This window comes from Heteronotia binoei, chromosome 9 (assembly GCF_032191835.1).
Source record: "Heteronotia binoei isolate CCM8104 ecotype False Entrance Well chromosome 9, APGP_CSIRO_Hbin_v1, whole genome shotgun sequence".
NCBI classification, from domain to species: Eukaryota; Metazoa; Chordata; class Lepidosauria; order Squamata; family Gekkonidae; genus Heteronotia; species Heteronotia binoei.
In genome coordinates this window covers 7,700,656-7,719,156 of record NC_083231.1, presented here as the reverse complement: position 1 = coordinate 7,719,156, position 18,501 = coordinate 7,700,656, and the positions used below count along the sequence as shown (strand labels likewise).

The 18,501-nt window shown below is 49.3% G+C and overlaps 1 protein-coding gene across 1 annotated transcript in view; it reads left to right on the top strand.

The window, feature by feature from the left end:
* FAM184B (family with sequence similarity 184 member B) overlaps nucleotides 1–18,501 on the top strand; it is a 123,562-nt gene that overhangs the window by 88,891 nt on the left and 16,170 nt on the right. The window contains exons 7-10 of the mRNA XM_060247277.1: nucleotides 1,764–1,876; nucleotides 2,005–2,134; nucleotides 13,119–13,331; nucleotides 18,160–18,298. Of these exons, the coding sequence (XP_060103260.1) occupies nucleotides 1,764–1,876; nucleotides 2,005–2,134; nucleotides 13,119–13,331; nucleotides 18,160–18,298 (595 nt within the window). The remainder of the gene's footprint in view (nucleotides 1–1,763; nucleotides 1,877–2,004; nucleotides 2,135–13,118; nucleotides 13,332–18,159; nucleotides 18,299–18,501) is intronic.

The following is an 18,501-nucleotide window of genomic DNA, read 5'->3' as shown; positions in this document are numbered from 1 at the left end:
CACTCAGGCCATCCCCTCGCTCTGCCTTTGCCTTCCCAGGTCTGCAGGGGCAGGGCCTAGGGTTCCAGGCGCTACGGTCAAGCCTGGCAACTCCACAAGGTTTTCTAGGCAAGAGACGTTCCGAAGCGGATTGTCCTTGTCCAAGCAGTTGACATGCATAGGCTCTGTCACGATTGATGCGTGTATGGTAGTGGGGAAGACTCTTGAGAATGCAGAATTCTTCCACTCCCACTCTTAGAACATGGATTCTACTCTGACACAGCCTCTGCACGGTTCTCTTGAGGAAAGGCCTTACATGGGACAGGCATGGAAAGCAGCCAGGTTGCGTCCTGCCTCTGGAAGGGAAGGGCTGAGAGGGTCAAATGGGCGGCCAGACTGGCGACGTCCCTGAAAACCTGGACCGGGCGCTGCAAGCCGTGGCAGAATGGATCAAGTCGAGTGGGCTGAAGTTGAATCCAGCGAAGACAGAGGTCCTCTGCGTGGGTCGCGGCGGGCCAGGGGAGGAGATCTCCCTACCAGCCTTTGACGGTGCGTCGCTGATACCAGTGCGCAGGGTCAAGAGCCTGGGAGTGCTTCTGGAGCCTTCCTTGACAATGGAGGCACAGATAGCAGCCACTGCTAAAGCCGCCTTTTTCCATCTTAGGAGGGCGAAGCAGCTGGCCCCCTTCCTGGAACGTGGCGACCTAGCAACAGTGATCCATGCAACGGTCACCTTGAGGTTGGACTACTATAATGCCCTCTATATGGGGCTGCCCCTGTACCGAACTCAGAAACTGCAGCTAGTGCAGAATGCAGCGGCCAGGCTGTTGGTGGGACTACCTCGGTGGGAGCACGTGCAGCCTAGGTTGCGGGAGCTGCACTGGCTGCCAATCGTGTTCTGAGTTCGTTACAAGGTGCTGGTCATTACCTTTAAAGCCCTTTATGGCCGAGGACCAGCCTACCTTAGGGACCGCCTCTCTCCATATATCCCCCAGAGAGCACTGAGATCAAGCTCCCAAAATCTCTTAGAAATCCCTGGACCAAACTGAAAACAACTCGAGAGCAGGCCTTCTCAATAACGGCTCCCCATTGGTGGAACCAGTTACCAGCGGAGGTTCGAGCCCTGCGAGACTATAATCAGTTCCGCAAGGCCTGTAAAACTGTCCTTTTTCAAATGGCCTACAAGATTGAATCCTGAAGTGACACCTAGCCATCTGATATACACTGTCTTGTATTATAGCACCTTAACTGTTGTGGTTTTAATTAAATTATTTAATGTATTTTATTGTATTTTATTGGATAATATATTTCTTGTAATCATGGCACTTTCCATGTCTGTAAGCCGCCCTGAGTCTTCATGTACAACACAGCGAACGCTACAGAGGCGACCAGTGGAAACCCACTGGTCCCCCGGATGTAGCTCGCTAATACGCTCCGCCAATCAAGATCTGTGGTGGGAAGTTTAACTGGCCAGGATTGGACCTGGTCAGACGGAGGGTTGTTCCAGGGCATGTCGTCACTCCGTACATTACAATCAGTATAATGAATTTGAATAGGCTGTGCATGCAAGTATAAAATGAAGGAACAGACAAATGGGTACGCACTTATTTCACTCAAAGTGGACTGTATTTTTTTTTATTTGTCAATTGTGTGGAAGTTGAGAAACTGACAAGCCCATTGGACTGGGAACTCGGACCACCTCTAATCCTCAGAACTGAACCCAATCCATTTTGCTACAAGTCGCTATAAAGATTTGTCTAAACTCTGGTTATCTTTGTCTTTAGTCCCAAGGTGCGTCTGCACAGCCGAAAAATGTTTCCAAACAGCATAAAGGCAGAACGAAATGCAGGGAGCAGTCGGCAGCGACGTCATGCACCAAGAGTGAAGAGAAACGAAGGTACAGGGGTGGCAGGGGGTGCTGTTCTTGTCTGTCCCTTTGTGAACACGCTTGATATTTCTGATGAAGTTTCTATCCAGATATATTTGTATTTTTGTCCTCAGTGAAGCGACCGCTGCTGCTTCTAGGTCAAACTCTGGAAGTGCACTGAAAAGGGAAGTGGAGCCATCTCTTGCAAGTTCCCAAAAGGAGAACGCTAAAGAAATGCAGCCTTTGCAGGAGGAATGGGCTTCCCAAAAGGCAGAATTGCAAGCTCAGGTACGGTGGCGAGTTCTGTGTTGATACCTTTGTGATAGCTGGATCCAGGTGGGCAGCTGTGTTGGTCTGAAGCAAGAGAACAAAGCTGGAGTCCAATAGTACCTTTAAGACCAACCAAGTTTTATTCAGAATGTCAGCTTTTGAGTGCATGCCCACTTCTTCAGAAAGTGGAATGGGGAACAGTGAACAGAGCTACATATGGCTGGTGGACAGTGGTTAAGATTGCAAAGTGGTACAATGTTAGAATGATGGTGAGAGTGTCATAAGGTAATAAAGGCAGCCTGTGAATTGTTCTGTTGCTTGCAAGTCTGGTTCAACTTTTATTGCCTTACAACACTCTCGCCATCATTCTCCCGTTCTGACATGTTACTGTTTTATCGGTTTCCCAGACAAATGCTACCCAGACCAAATGTTCTTTCAGTTTGTTAATTTCACTATTTTGCCATTGGATTATAACTTTGTTGGTCTTAAAGACAGGCCTTGAATTCAGCAGGAGCTCACAGGAGCATAGCTCCTGTACCTTTCTGATGGTTCCCCCTCCTCCTGCTCACCTTTTCCATTGAATAGAAGGTGCAGCTGCAAAACAATCCCTGGATGAGCTCCACCACCTATTTTTCTACAAAATGACCCCTGCTTAAAGGTGCTGCTGGATTCCTACTTTGCTTGTGATAACTGCTTTCCTTGGAACAGAGTGGTAGGTTTTATCTTTAAAATGGTGAACCCAGGTTCAAATCCCCCTACTCTGTCCTAGCAAGGCTGGTTCTGTGGGAGAGCAAGAAGTGTTGCTTCAGCGCTTAGTTCTTATGAAGACATTGAAGAAGATTTATATCCCACCTTCCACTCTGCATCTCAGAGCGGCTCACAATCTCCTTTATCTTCCTCCCCCACGACAGACACCCTGTGAGGTAGGTGGGACTGAGAGAGCTCTCCCAGAAGCTGCCCTTTCAAGGACAACTCTGCGAGAGCTATGGCTGACTCAAGGCCATTCCAGCAGCTGCAAGTGGAGGAGTGCGGAATCAAACCCGGTTCTCCCAGATAAGAGTCCGCACACTTAACCACAACACCAAACTGGTTGTGGTCCACGACAAAATACTGGGAGGTTGCAAGCTACACATCTTATTTCTGAAGGGGTGCTCCCTGCAGACACTAACATGATGCCTCCTGGACTCTTTGGTCTTGAGAAGAAGGAAAGGGGTGCCAGAAGCCATGGAGCCTGTGGGGACCACTCTGGGAGGGATCAGTGTTTCAACCCATCAAACCAAATGCCCTTTCAAGGACAACTCCTATGAGGCTGACCCAAGGCCATGATAGCAGGTGCAAGTGGAGGAGTGGGGAATCAAACCCGGTTCTCCCAGATAAGAGAGCTATGGCTGACCCAAGGCCATTCCAGCAGGTGCAAGTGGAGGAGTGGGGAATCAAACCCGGTTCTCCCAGATAAGAGAGCTCTGGCTGACCCAAGGCCATTCCAGCAGATGCAGGTGGAGAAGTGGGGAATCAAACCCGGTTCTCCCAGATAAGAGAGCTCTGGCTGACCCAAGGCCATTCCAGCAGGTGCAAGTGGAGGAGTGGGGAATCAAACCTGGTTCTCCCAGATAAGAGAGCTCTGGCTGACCCAAGGCCATTCCAGCAGGTGCAAGTGGAGGAGTGGGGAATCAAACCTGGTTCTCCCAGATAAGAGAGCTCTGGCTGACCCAAGGCCATTCCAGCAGGTGCAAGTGGAGGAGTGGGGAATCAAACCCGGTTCTCCCAGATAAGAGAGCTCTGGCTGACCCAAGGCCATGCTAGCAGGTGCAAGTGGAGGAGTGGGGAATCAAATCCGGTTCTCTCAGATGAGAGTTCACACACTTAACCATTACACCAAACTTCCTTATACACCCAGGAAATGCTGTTCACCTCTTTGGAGATTAGGCAGCAATTCTTCTCCAGGCCAGTTTGGCCAGGGATCCTGAAAGGTTTCTTTTCTTTTCTTTTTTGCCATTTTCTAGGCATGGATCAATCCTAGAGTATCACAGAATGTATAGCAGAATTATCCCCAAAAACCCTGTGCAAAATAACGATAAATAATCAAAGCATAAGTAATACAATGTAGATATGTTTCAAACAATATCCCTTCAAAATATAATAAGTACCAACACTTAATTCTACAAATATCCAAATTTACGTCAGTAAAGTATCAAAGATTTAAAAGTTCATGAATGCACATCTTAGTCCGACTTCAGATACTTAGAACAACTTCGCCTGCTCCGCAGGTCGGTTCAAGTGCCGGTGCTTCAAAGATCTTGTGCCGAACAAACTCTTAAATCTTCTCTGGAGTCGTTCATCACTTTATACATGGCATGAAATGTCAAGCTTCAGTCCTTCACAGAGAGTTATTGAAACGGGGCTCACATTTGTTGCTGTTTCTGCAACCGCCTTCTTCCAAGAGGCATGGCCCACATATCACAGCATAAAGAATCATCCCGCACCGCACTAGACATGGAGAAAAATCTCTTCTGGGCCTGGAGCAGGGGTCACTGGAGATGTGTGTGAGAGAGGCGTTTGTGAGTTTCCTGCATTGCGCAGGGGGTTGGACTAGATGACTCAGGAGGGCCCTTCCAACTCTAGGATTCTATGTTTTTAAATTCATCCCCTCCTGGTTCCTCAGAATATTTCATGAGCATCTGGAAAGGCACGCAAATAACTCCTCACCAGTATTTTGGAAAACGATGCAGAGGGAGAGAGGGAGGCACTGTGTTCTCATCCGTCATCAGTTACTCCCATTGGGGTAACTGCAGGTTGGGAAAGTCTTGGCGAATTGGCCCACTTCGGTGGACCACAGAGTACACCCTCCAAAACACCCCTTTTCTCCAAGGAAGCCGATCTCTGTAGTCTGGAGATGAGCTGGAATTCCAGGGGATCCTCAGGGCTAACCTGGAGGCTGGTGTCTCAAGGCTCCAAAGGTGTTTAAAATGCTGCTGTGGGGAAGATCCAGGGCTTTTTCTTATGCAGCAGGAACTCCTTTGCCTGTTAGGCCACACCCCCCTGATGTAACCAGTCCTCCTGGAGCTTACAGTAGGCCCTGTGAGAAGAGCTCTGTAAGGAATTCTAGCAGGACCTCATCTGCATATTAGGCCACACCCCCTGATGTAGCCAATCCTCCTGGAGCTTACAGTAGGTCCTGTACAAAGAGCCCTGTAAGGAATTCTAGCAGATCCTCCTTTGCATATTAGGCCACACCCCCTGATGCAGCCAATCCTCCTGGAGCTCTCAGTAGGCCCTGTACGAAGAGCCCTGTAAGGAATTCTAGCAGGACCTCCTTTGCATATTAGGCCGCACCCCCCTGATGTAGCCAATCCTTCTGGAGCTGACAGTAGGCCCTGTACGTAGAGCCCTGTAAGCTCTTGGAGGACTGGCTACATCAGGGGTGTGTGGCCTAATAGGCAAAGGAGTTCCTGCTACAAAAAAAAGAAGCCCTGGGAAGGCCAGTCAGAACTGGTGAACCCAGACCCAACTTGTTAACATCTTGTGTCGTTTGACCCTGAGCAGTGAAACTCACCGTTTGACCTCGTTGGGCCTTTTGTCAGGTTTTGGCTTAATTTACCGCACAGGATTGTCACGAGCGGGGTTTTCCTTCTGGAAAAAGAGGTGCCAGAACTCTCAAGAAGGCAGTGAGGGAGAAAGACACGGTTACCCCTAATGAACTTTAAAATGTTTTACGAGAATTTTGTTTCCGCGAAGAGGTTCCAGAACTCCATTCTGCCACGTTTGCCCAGGAAAAAAGCCTTGGTCTTGGGGATAAAATGGGGTAGGCTGCATTGCCCTCAGCTGTTTGGACACTGAGGGCTTGCTTCAGGCAAGAGACCCCATTGGCTGATGGAGGGGCACTTCCAGGATTAACTCAGCTTTGTGGTTGAGGGGGTGGGAGCGGATTTAAAGTCAGGGCTTGATGGGGAAAGTGTGTCCTTTTCGTCCTGATGGGGCCCCAGAATTGGCAGCAGGCAGAGACTTAGAATTTTGTTATAATATAGTGGGTTCAACGCAATGAAGAGGCGAGGTGGGAGTTATCATGGCTCTTTATTAAAAAGGTAAAGGCAGCCCCCTGTGCAAGCGCCAGTCGTTTCCCACTCTGGGGTGACGTTGCTTTCACAACGTTTTCACGGCAGGCTTTTGACGGGGTGGTTTGCCACTGCCTTCCCCAGTCATCTACACTCCCCCGCAGCATGCTGGGGACTCATTTGACCGACCTCAGAAGGATGGACGGCTGAGTCAACCTCGAGCCGGCTACCTGAACCCAGCTTCCGCCAGGATCGAACTCAGGTTGTGAGCAGAGAGCTCAGACTGCCGTACTGCAGCTTTACCACTCTGCGCCACGGGGCTGTGGCTCTTTATTAGGTACTGCATTGTATAGAGCTGCACTCAAAGGGCTTTACCACTCTGCGCCTCAGGGCCGTGGCTCTTTATTAGGTACTGCATTGTATAGAGCTGCACTCAAAGGGCTTTACCACTCTGCGCCTCAGGGCCGTGGCTCTTTATTAGGTACTGCATTGTATAGAGCTGCACTCAAAGGGCTTTACCACTCTGCGCCTCAGGGCCGTGGCTCTTTATTAGGTACTGCATTGTATAGAGCTGCACTCAAAGGGCTTTACCACTCTGCGCCTCAGGGCCGTGGCTCTTTATTAGGTGCTGCATTGCATAGAGCTGCACTCAAAGGGCTTTACCACTCTGCGCCTCAGGGCCGTGGCTCTTTATTAGGCACTGCATTGTATAGAGCTGCACTCAAAGGGCTTTACCACTCTGCGCCTCAGGGCCGTGGCTCTTTATTAGGTACTGCATTGTATAGAGCTGCACTCAAACAGGGCCCATACAACTCTGGGTTCCTGCGCAAGCACGTTATTGGGTCATTCAAACCAGCAGGGGGCCTGTGATTGGAGCAGGGCAGCAGGGATTTGGATCCTGCTGCCCATTGTTCCCAAGTCCCCAAGCTCAGTCCTCAAGGCTCCAATGAGCCCGGCAAGAACACCCAAATCAGTCTTCACTTTGGTCCGCATACATACCATTTACAAATCAAGTTTGGTTGGATTCCTAGAGGAAAGAAGAAGAGTAGGTTTTTATACCCTACTTCTCTCCATCCTAAAGAATCTCAAAGCAGCTTACAATCACAATCCCTTTCTCTCCCCACAACAGATATCTTGTAAGGCGGGGGTGGTCAAACTGCACCTCTTTCACACATATTGTGTGGCTCTGAAGGCCCCCCACCATTCCACTGACAGGCTTAGAAAAGTCTCTGTAAATCACTCCTCCAAGCCAAGCCAACCGGCAGCTTGTAGTATGCATTTAAACTTAAAAGTTGCTTTCTTCCCCTCCCTCCCTCCCATCTCTTGTGGCTCTCAAGCATCTGTTGTTTATTCATTGTGGCTCTTATATTAAGCAAGTTTGGCCACCCCTGTTGTAAAGTATGTGGGGCTGAGAGAGTTCAGAGAGAACAGTGATTGACCGAAGGTTATCCAGTAGGCTCCTAGTGGAGCCTGGCAGAGACTGACCAAGAGAGAGATCTTGGGGTCGTGGTAGATAACTCACTGAAAATGTCAAGACAGTGTGCGTTTGCAATAAAAAAGGCCAACGCCATGCTGGGAATTATTAGGAAGGGAATTGAAAACAAATCAGCCAGTATCATAATGCCCCTGTATAAATCGATGGTGCGGTCTCATTTGGAGTACTGTGTGCAGTTCTGGTCGCCGCACCTCAAAAAGGATATTATAGCATTGGAGAAAGTCCAGAGAAGGGCAACTGGAATGATTAAAGGGCTGGAGCACTTTCCCTATGAAGAAAGGTTGAAACGCTTGGGACTCTTTAGCTTGGAGAAACGTCGACTGCGGGGTGACATGATAGAGGTTTACAAGATGATGCATGGGATGGAGAAAGTAGAGAAAGAAGTACTTTTCGCCCTTTCTCACAATACAAGAACTCGTGGGCATTTGATGAAATTGCTGAGCAGGCAGGTTAAAACGGATAAAAGGAAGTACTTCTTCACCCAAAGGGTGATTAACATGTGGAATTCACTGCCACAGGAGATGGTGGCGGCCACAAGCATAGCCACCTTCAAGAGGGGTTTAGATAAAAATATGGAGCACAGGTCCATCAGTGGCTATTAGCCACAGTGTGTGTGTATATATAAAAATTTTTGCCACTGTGTGACATAGAGTGTTGGACTGGATGGGCCGTTGGCCTGATCCAACATGGCTTCTGTTATGTTCTTATGAGGAGGAGTAGGGAAGCAAACCCCTCCAGTTCTTCAGATTAGAGTCCACCGCCTTTGATCACTACGCCACGCTGGGAATGATGTAAGGATGAGCTATTTCTTACAGACACAGATCTCTCACCGTATCACAGAAACCAGCCTTGCAAGCTATACTGCAGTTTGTTTCACGGGCCGTAAAAGCGTAAAGCAGCAGCTCTCCCGCGATCTGTGGGTGCCCAGTGCCATCTGTTTACCGGGCAATGCTGCAACGCTTTGTGCAGACGCAGGGATTCCTGTTCCGAAGTTCTGGATTCCTTTCCAGCAGCTGGCTGCTTTCGCTGGCCTAAAATAAGCTGCAGCTTCCGTCGCTCTGAGAGCAGGCCAGACAGCAGCAGGCCCACTCAGTCTGGTAAGAAGACGCGAAGCAATTAAACGCAGCTCCGTGCAAGATGCGTCTCTGTAATGAGAGCTGCTTGTGAATAATGCAAACTATCCAGAGGGACTTTCCCTTCTCCCTCCCCGTCAGTGTTCCCTCGAAGCCGAGTTAGCGTGAGCCAGCTCACCATTTTTTAGCCTCCGGCTCACACGTTTTTGGTCGTGGCCCGGGAAAAATGACCCCAGAGCAAACTAATTTGTGCAGGAGCTCACACCGTTAATGCCAGTAGCTCACCATGAAGACTTTTTGCTCACAGGACTCCACAGCTTAGAGGGGTGTCAGACTCATGAGGGCATAAATGAGACCATGTCAGGCTGGGCCATTCGTGTACCTATTTAAGATTAGGCAGCAGAGATATCTGGAGCCCCGTTTCGCAGAGTGGTCAAGCTGCAGTACCGCAGTCGGAGCCCTCTGCTCACGACCTGAGTTCGATCCCAGCGGAAGCTGGTTCAGGTAGCCAGCTCCAGGTTGACTCAGCCTTCCATCCTTCCGAGGTTGGTAAAATGAATACTCAGCTTGCTGGGGGGGGGGGGGAGTGTAGCTGACTGGGGAAGGCAATGGCAAGCCACCCCGTAAAAAGTCTGCCGTGAAAACGTCGTGAAAGCAACGTCACCCCAGAGTCGAAAACGACTGGTGCTTGCACAGGGGACTACCTTTACCTTTTAGCAGAGATATATATTTTATAAAGAACACTGACAAACACAAATATATATATTTTAAAAATTAAAAGATGCTTAAAACTCGTTGGTCTTAAAGGTGCTTTCTTTGTATTTCTCCCATGGGATCCAGGGAACTGGGCAAAGCAAGCTCTGACTCTTTCCTTCCTTCCCCAGGGGATGGGGGAGGGGGGGGGCTTCAGCCAATAGAAAGAAGAGAGGCTTGGCTCAGTAGCTCTGCTGAACAATTGAGAGAGTCTGGGGGGGGGAAGCTCTGCCTCCCCCCCTTTCCTCCCCAAGGGAGGAGCCTCAGCCAATGGAGAAAATAGAGGCTTTGCTCTGTAGCTCCTGTGTGACTGAGCAAGCCTGGCAAAGCAAGCTGTGATGCAGAAGGAAGCAAGGGGGGGGGGACAGATGACAGCCAGTTGCTTGATTTGGTCCCGAGGCTCCATGTTTGACACCCCTGGCTTAGAGGGAACCAAGTTTTCTTCTGTCCTGGAAACAGGAGCAGGAATAAGAAGAGCACTGGGAATGAAGCTCTCCACTAAGCACCACAGAGGATAATTCTGCAAGATAGAAAATTTTGTCTAAAACCTAGAGCAGATCTTTTCATGGATTTTCTAGGGAATACACAAGCTACCCTGCAGTGGCTGACAAGTGACTGGTACCTCATGAGCTACCAGTTGGAGACAGCGTTCCCCCTAAGCTGAGTGAGGGTGAGTTAGCTCACAGATTTTTAGCTTCCAGCTCACACCTTTTTGTCTTAGCTCCGGAAAAATAGCCCCCCGAGCACAATAATTGATGCAGGAGCTCACAGCTTTCATGCCAGCAGCTCCCAAAGTAGAATTGGTGCTCACAAAGACTCTGCATTGTGGTTTTTCAGCCTGTACTGAGCTCTGTCATAACTGGAGGGAGAGAAGTCTGTCTGCCCTGGCTAAAGAAAGTGTCCCTCACGGATGGATTTATCTTGCACACTATTTTTGGCCTTATTATTATTTATTTGCTTCATTTAATGGGGACCCCTCCCATATATCGTTCTCTTCTCTGTCAACCCTGTGAGGGAGGTTAGGCAGAGAGTGCGTGACTGGCCCAAGGTCACCCAGCAAACTTCCGGGCAGAGTACGGATTTGAACCTGGCGTCTCCCAGATCCTAGTCTAGCGTTCAGATCATTGCACCACGCTGCCTCTTCCGTGGCCCTGCCTAGGTCAAAGGTAGCATTGAGAGAGCAGCGCTTGGATCCTGTTGCCATCCAGAAGAGAGAGGTCTTCCCAGTAGCCTTTGTGACGACACGTGGGGGACTCGAAGGTTGCCCACTGGGAGGGGCACTTGCCGGAGAGCCTGCGGAACTTCTACCAAGGCTGCATAAAGCGAGGGCAGACAGTCCAGGAGCCTGCTTTTCTCAGACTGAGGAGCCAAGGCAAAAGGTGGTGTCTTCCGACAAGGGGCCACATTTTGTGGTTTCCCCATTGCTGGTGTGGCTGCAGTGGGGCTCCCACACAGCAGGTTTCCCTGCCCCAGTTCCCAGGAAGCAGACTCACACAACCCTTCCCTGGGTGTGAAAAAATTAGCACTAGAATATTATTACATTGAAATACCATTTTAACTATAGGTGTAACAGACTTTCTGAATTCTCAGCTTCCTTCCTTCCTTCCCTCCTTCCTTCCTTCCCACCTTCCTTCCCTCCTTCCCTCCCTCCTTCCTTCCCTCCTTTCTTCCTCCCTCCCTCCCTCTTGTCTCTCCCTTCCTTCCTCCTCCCTCCCCCTCCCTTCCTTCCTCCTCCCTCCCCCTCCCTTCCTTCCCTCCCCTCCTTCCTTCCCTCCTCCTTCCTCTCTTCCTTCCTTCCCTCCCTCCTTCCTCCCTCCCTCTTGTCTCTCCCTTCCTTCCTCCTCCCTCCCCCTCCCTTCCTCTCTTCCTTCCTTCCTTTCCTCCTTCCTTCCTCTCTTCCTTCCTTCCCTCCTTCCTTCCTTCCCTCCTTCCTTCCTTCCCTCCTTCCTTCCTTCCTTCCTTCCTTCCTTCCCTCCTTCCTTCCCTCCCTCCTTACCTCCCTCCTTCCTCCCTCCTTCCTTCCTCTCTCTCTCTTGTCTCTCCCTTCCTTCCTCCTCCCTCCCCCTCCCTTCCTTCCTCTCTTCCTTCCTTCCTCTCTTCCTTCCCTTCTTCCTTCCTTCCCTCCCTCCTTCCCTCCTTCCTTCCTCCCTCTTGTCTCTCCCTTCCTTCCTCCTCCCTCCCCCTCCCTCTCTTCCTTCCTTCCCTCCTTCCTTCCTCTCTTCCCTCTTCCTTCCCTCCCTCCCTCTTTCCTCCCTCTTGTCTCTCCCTTCCTTCCTTCCTCCTCCCTCCCCCTCCCTTCCTCTCTTCCTTCCTTCCCTCCTTCCTCCCTCCCTCCCGTCTCTCCCTTCCTTCCTCCCTTCCTTCCCTTCTTCCTTCCTCTCTTCCTTCCTTCCCTCCTTCCTTCCCTCCTTCCCTCCCTCCCTCCTTTCTTCCTTCCTCCCTCCCTCCCTCCCTCTTGTCTCTCCCTTCCTTCCCTCCTTTCTTCCTTCCTTCCTTCCCTCCTTCCTTCCTTCCCTCCTTCCTTCCCTCCTTCCTCCCGTCTCTCCCTTCCTTCCTCCCTTCCTTCCCTTCTTCCTTCCTCTCTTCCTTCCTCTCTTCCTTCCTTCCCTCCTTCCTTCCTTCCCTCCTTCCCTCCCTCCCTCCTTTCTTCCTTCCTTCCTCCCTCCCTCCCTCTTGTCTCTCCCTTCCTTCCTTCCTCCTCCCTCCCTCTTGTCTCTTCCTTCCTTCCTCCCTCCCTCCCTTCTCTGGCTGCTTCCCTTGCAAAAAGACATGCCTATGGTGAGATTCACCAGCAGATCTAATTGCAGCTCTGGGGATCAGGCAGATTTAGCTTGGGAAAACAATAGAGGAGTGAAGGGTTGAACAGACACCGCCCACCCCGGCTCTCCTTACCTTGTCTTCAAAGTAACCGTGGGGAAAGGGGGACTGTTCACTGATTTTTAAAAGTGGGAAATCCTGACCGTGCAGCCTACCATATCCATTGAAAACCTGAGCCTAGCTTGCCGGCAAATAACACTTTCAAAGCTCACAGTTATAAACTGTAGTCTCTTTTTGATAAAGGCACACTTTACAGCAGGGGTGTCAAGCGTGCAACCTGGGGGGCCGAATCAGGCCCCCGGAGGGCTCCTCTCAGGTCCCCGAGCAACTGGCTCTTGTCTGCTTCCTTCTCCCTCTCTCTTGCTTCCGTCTGCATCTCAGCTTGCTTTGCCAGGCTTGCTCAATTGCACAGGAGCTAAGGAGCGAAACCTCAATTTTCTCCATTGGCTGAGGCTCCTCCCCCTTCTGATCCACTGGGGAGGGAGGGAAAGAGCTGACCAGAACTTCCTTGGCCCAGTTTCCGGGATCCCATGGGAGAAATACAAAGAAAAACACGTTTAAAACCCAACAAGTGCTAATGTTTGAAGCATGTTTTATTTGAGTCGTGTTTGTCTGTGTCCTTGAAAAAGTTTATATCTCTGCTACCTAATGTTAAAACGGTACACCCCCGGCCCGGCCCGGCCCAGTCTCATATATGTAAGATCCAGCCCTCATAACAAGTGAGTTTGACACCCCTGCTTTAAAGGGCTTCTGATGGTGCAGTCATTGCAACACAACGCAGTCATTCGTATCTATGTCCCACTGAAATGAAGGTGGCGCAGCTGAAGCAGACCTTAGAAGAGCAAGCAAGCGGTTTCCAGGGAGCCCTTTACGAACAGAAGCGACAGTCCGGTGCAGAGAAGGAAAAGCTCTTGCAAAAACTTGAAGACGTCGTGAAGCAAAGCCAAGATGTTAAAGCGCAGCTGGAGGCCTCTCACCAGACCGCCCTAAATCTCCTGGAGGAAAGCAAAAACCAGGAGCTCAAGGTCAGATTTGTGCGGCGGGGCTGGGTTTCGTTTTTAATCAGGGGCTTATGATTTGAGCAGCAGAGCTCCCATCAATTCTATGCCAAGCGGCTGGGAGAAGATGTGACATTTGTCTACCACTAAACACCTGTGATCTGGGATTGAAAAAGATTTAGAGCATGTAATGTGGCCCAGAGTGGCTCAGAGTGGTAAAGCTGCAGTACTGCAGTCACGACCTGAGTTCGATCCCAGCGGAAGCTGGTTCAGGTAGCCGGCTCCAGGTTGACTCAGCCTTCCATCCTTCCGAGGTCGAGAAAATGAGTACCCAGCTTGCTGGGGGAAAAGTGGAGATGACTGGGGAAGGCAACGGCAAACCACCTCGTAAAAAAAGTCTGCCGTGAAAACGTTGTGATGCGACGTCACCCCAGAGTCGGAAATGACTGGTGGTTGCACAGGGGACTACCTTGACCTGTTTTAATGTATGTGAAAGAATGTTGGTATGATAGATTTCCATTCACTGAAGTTGTGCTGTACTTTCAGTGTCCTTTGCAGCCCATTCCTTCTCACTAACCACCGCAGAGGAGGCAAATGCAGACAGAATGGAAAGGAGGATACAGGATGATCTTTTCCCTTCCTGAACAAATTTCCAGTTTAGCAACTTAGTGGATTGATAGCAAGCTAGATCAGCCTCGAGCACTCAGATAGGCCCCATCAAGGGTGGCCAAACTTGTTTAACTGTAACAGCTGCATAAGAATAAACGCCCGATGTTTGAGAGCTGCAAGACACAAATGTCAGAAGTTTGAAAGTCACAAGGAAGGAAGGAAGGCAAATAGATGGGGGAGGAGAGGTGGGAAAAAAGCAACTTTAACTTTAAATGCATTTTCCAAGCTGCTGGCTGTCAAGCATGTTATTTCTGAGCCTTGAACCATACAGTTATTAAAGTTAGTTTCTTTTCTTCTTACTGTAAACCGTTCCCCTCTCCCTTGTTACATTTCAAAGAGTACTGTTCCCTCACCACCACCACCACCCCCCCCCCCCCCGCTGTCTTTTTGCGCCTGGCTATACTTTCCCACCTTAGGGTAGAATTGTAGGGCTTGCAAGTAACGTTGATGATAGAAGAAAGGAGGCGCCTCCCCCAACTAGTTCTCATTCATCCTGCTTGTCAAGGAATGTCTGGGAACCAGGGAAGACTTAACCGCATGATAGTATTCTTTGTATATTTGTAGCAATTCACAGGCACATGTTATGACCTACAGCTATCTCAACTGTTACCTTTGAAGTATCCTTTAAAACACTATGCTTTCTGACTCTTTGTACCACTCTCAAGTTGTCGTCCCTTGAGGCAGTACTGGATTATCAATAAAATGAGCAATTGTATCAACTTTGAATCGTTTGATTGAAATATCAATGCTTGACACTGGCTGGCTTGGCTTGGAGAAGTGATTTAAAGAGAGAGATGCCTTCTCCAAGCCAGCCAATGGGGCGGTGGGGGCTTTGAGAGCCACACAATATGTGTGGAAGAGCCACACGTGGCTCCCGAGCTGCAGTTTGGCCACCCCTGGGCCAGATGAAGATCAAGCATCTTGGTCCATCCATAAAATACCAATTGCAGGCTCTTGAAGCCTCAGTTTGCCTGGGGGCAATGCAGAAGAAGCGGTTTAACCCTTCAGCCTCACCTGGGCTTTGCTGCTTGAATAAGCCTCCCAGTTCTGTTATTAGCATTTGGGGGAGGAGGGTTTGAAAAGGATGCCTCTTTTCTCCTTTACAAAGCCAACTGCAGAGCAGATAGCAAAACGAAGTGGCAGTTGAAGGGTTAAACCCCGCCTCCATTCCCAGGGCGGCTGTGAGGCAAACCAGTCTGCAGTTTGGATTTGGGGAATGGAAGGGGACAGACAAATACGCAAACTTTGTCTTGTCTGTTTCGGCCTTCCTACTGAATCAAGGGCCTACAGTGCCACTCAGTGGGGATTGGTGAGAGAAACTGGGAATGCACACAATGGGCACCATGCCAACAACTGATTTATTAGCTTGGGTGAAGTTGAGAATCGGAAGTGTTCAGGCAACAAGATTCCTGGGGCTTAAAAAAAAAAAAATCCCATTGCTATATACCTGCACTCAGTCAAGACTTCCAAAGATGACAAGGGATTAGACAAAAGTACAGAAAAGGAAAGACATTGAACAGCGATAGAATGCACGCAACAGAGAAATCCGTGCCCTTATTGCCAATCGAAACTAATACACAGCTATGTTTTTAGATTCAGGTGGTCTTCAGCAATAGAACCAGGGCTTTTTTTTGTAGCAGGAACTCCTTTGCATATTAGGCCACACACCTCCTGATGTAGTCAATCTACAGCCTACAAGATGGAGTTTACAGTAGGCCCTGTACTAAGAGAAGAAGAAGGCGGCATTGGATTTATATTCCGCCCTCCACTCAAGAGTCTCAGAGCGGCTCACAAGCTCCTTTATCTCCCTCCCTCTCAACAGACACCCTGTGAGGTAGGTGGGGCTGAGAGGACTCTCACAGCAGCTGCCCTTTCAAGGACAACCTCTGCAAGAGCTATGGCTGACCCAGGGCCATGCCAGCAGGTGCAAGTGGAGGAGTGGGGAATCAAACCCGGTTCTCCCAGATAAGAGTCCGCACACTTAACCACTACACCAAACTGGCTCACTACACCAAACTGGCCCTGCAAGCTCTTGGAGGATTGGCTTCATCAGGGGGGTGGGGCCTAATAGGCAAAGGAGTCCCTGCTACAAAAAAAGCCCTGAATAGAACTGAGTCCAGTAGCACGTTTAAGACCAACACAGTTTAATTCTGGGTATAAGCAAGAGTTTCGTGTTCTGGATATTTTGTATTATGGGAATGGGTATGTGAGAGTTTGTAAAATTATTATAATTTTACATTGATGATTATATAGTGCAGGGGTGGCCAACGGTAGCTCTCCAGATGTTTTTTGCTGGCTGGGGCTGATGGGAGTTGTAGGCAAAAAACATCTGGAGAGCTACCGTTGGCCACCCCTGATATAGTGTAATGCACTGTTTTTGAGCTAGCACAGCATTTTTTCTTTGTACTGTGGCCTTAAAGGTGCGCCTGGACTCAAACTTAGTTATCACATCTGTTTGTTAATGCTTTTATTTGTGTGCTGATTTGCTGCCATTTACAGGTCTTGCCAGCTTGTTTTAATCCATTCTTAGCTGCACTTATCGCTCAGTTACTTATGCATCTTGAATCTAACTAGCCCTTCCAGGCAAGGCTTGAGAAAGTCTGTTTCAGTGTATCTGAGGAAGTGGGCGTGTACATAAAAGCTTCTACCCAGAATCAAACTTCGTTGGTCTTAAAGGTGCCCCTGGATTCATACTTCATTCTACCGCTGTGTTCTGTAAAAGTTTGTGTCCTTATTTTTTACAGAGAGCCCAATGCCCTTGCAAACAGGTTCAGGAAACATTTTCTCTATTACTGTAGACTTCTGTTTCTCACACTTCATTTTGTAGTCTTTCCTTGTAAATCTACTATTTTTTTTATCATCTACATCAGGGGTGTTGAACATTCGCTATGAGGGCCGGATCTGACATAAATGAGACCTTGTCGGGCTGGGTCATGCCGGGTTTGAGGCGGGCTATGTGTGTACCTATTTAAGATTAAGTATCAGAGATATAAACTTTATAAAGGACACAGACAAACACAATTAAATATATATATATTTTAAAACTTAAAACATGCTTAAAACCTTAGCATTCATTGGTCTTAAAGGTGCTTTCTTTGTATTTCTCCCATGGGATCCAGGGAACTGGGCAAAGGAAGCTCTGGCTCTTTCCTTCCTTCCCAAGGGGACCAGGAGGAGGAGGAGCCTCAGCCAATAGAAGGAAGAGGGGCTTGGCTCAGTAACTCTGCCGTGCGATTGAGAAAGCCTGGCAAAGCAAGCTCTGCCTCCCCCCCCCTTCCTCCCCAAGGGAGGAGCCTCAGCCAATGGAGAAAATAGCTTTGCTCTGCAGCTCCTTTGCGATGGAGCAAGCCTGGCAAATAGCTGCGATGCAGAAGGAGGCAAGAGAGAGGGAGAAGAAAGCAGATGACAGCCAGTTGCTTGGGGGCTTAGCAGCCCTCCAGGACCTGATTTGGCCCCCGGGCCACATGTTTGACACCCCCAATGTACACTGTAATATACCAAGTTTTTCTGTGGGCCGGTATTGAACCCTTTGGCAGCCATTGGCAAAGGCAGTGTTCTGTCACAGGGGGTGGGGCAACGCAGGCAGGCGGATCTCTGGCTACCTTCCTCAGCAGCTTGGATCTTAGAGAAGGAGAGGGAAAGAGGAGGGCGCTCAGAGAACAGGGGCAGACAAAAGCAAAGACCTCGAATTGGAGGCGCCTGCTGGGAGGCTAAGAAAACATTGAAGGTGTTGGAAGACAGACTGGACCAGAGGGAGGACTTTGATCGGGAATGGAGAAGTGGTCAGGAAGGTTAGGAAGTCCACGTATTTATTTGAAATGATTAGTTACATCTTCAGCTACAGGCATATAGTGTTCAATAGTAGTGTTGGAAGTTTTACTTTGGTCGATTCAGTTGGGCAGTCGTATTGGTCTGAAGTAGTAGAACGAAGTTTGAGTCTAGGGGAATCTTTAAGACCAACAAAGTTTCATTCTGGGTATAAACGTTTGCGTCCATGTAGACTGCATCGGAAGAAGTGTGCATGCACAGGGAAGCTTATACCCAGAATTAAACTTTGTTGGTCTTAAAGGCGCCGCTGGACTCAAAGCTTTGTTCTGTAAACTTCAGTGAACAGCCTTTGATTAATTTCAACACTGAAAGTACAAAAAAAAAAAAAAGTCCCAGACCTTGTTTTCCTTTGATTCAGGAGGCTGAAGAGCACTGGAAGAAGGAGTCTACGGAGAGCTGCAAGGCCCAGGAGGAGTCCTGCAGGCAGGAAGAGAAGGCAAGAGAGGCCTTGCAGAGTGAACTGGAGAAGAGATGGCAGCAACAGTCGCTGTTGATAGGTACCCTCAGTGAGACTGTGATATTGTCTTGCTGCCTGGCAGCAAGGAGGGAATTGGAGAATTGCGCCTTGATTGCTGTGTCGCTTTCCTCTCCCTTTCCTCTGGTTCTTCAGCCGCTTTCCCGTGGTTTGTTATGTCGCTGAGAGAGCCAGTTTGGTGTAGTGGTTAAGTGCGTGGACTCATATCTGGGAGAACCGGGATTG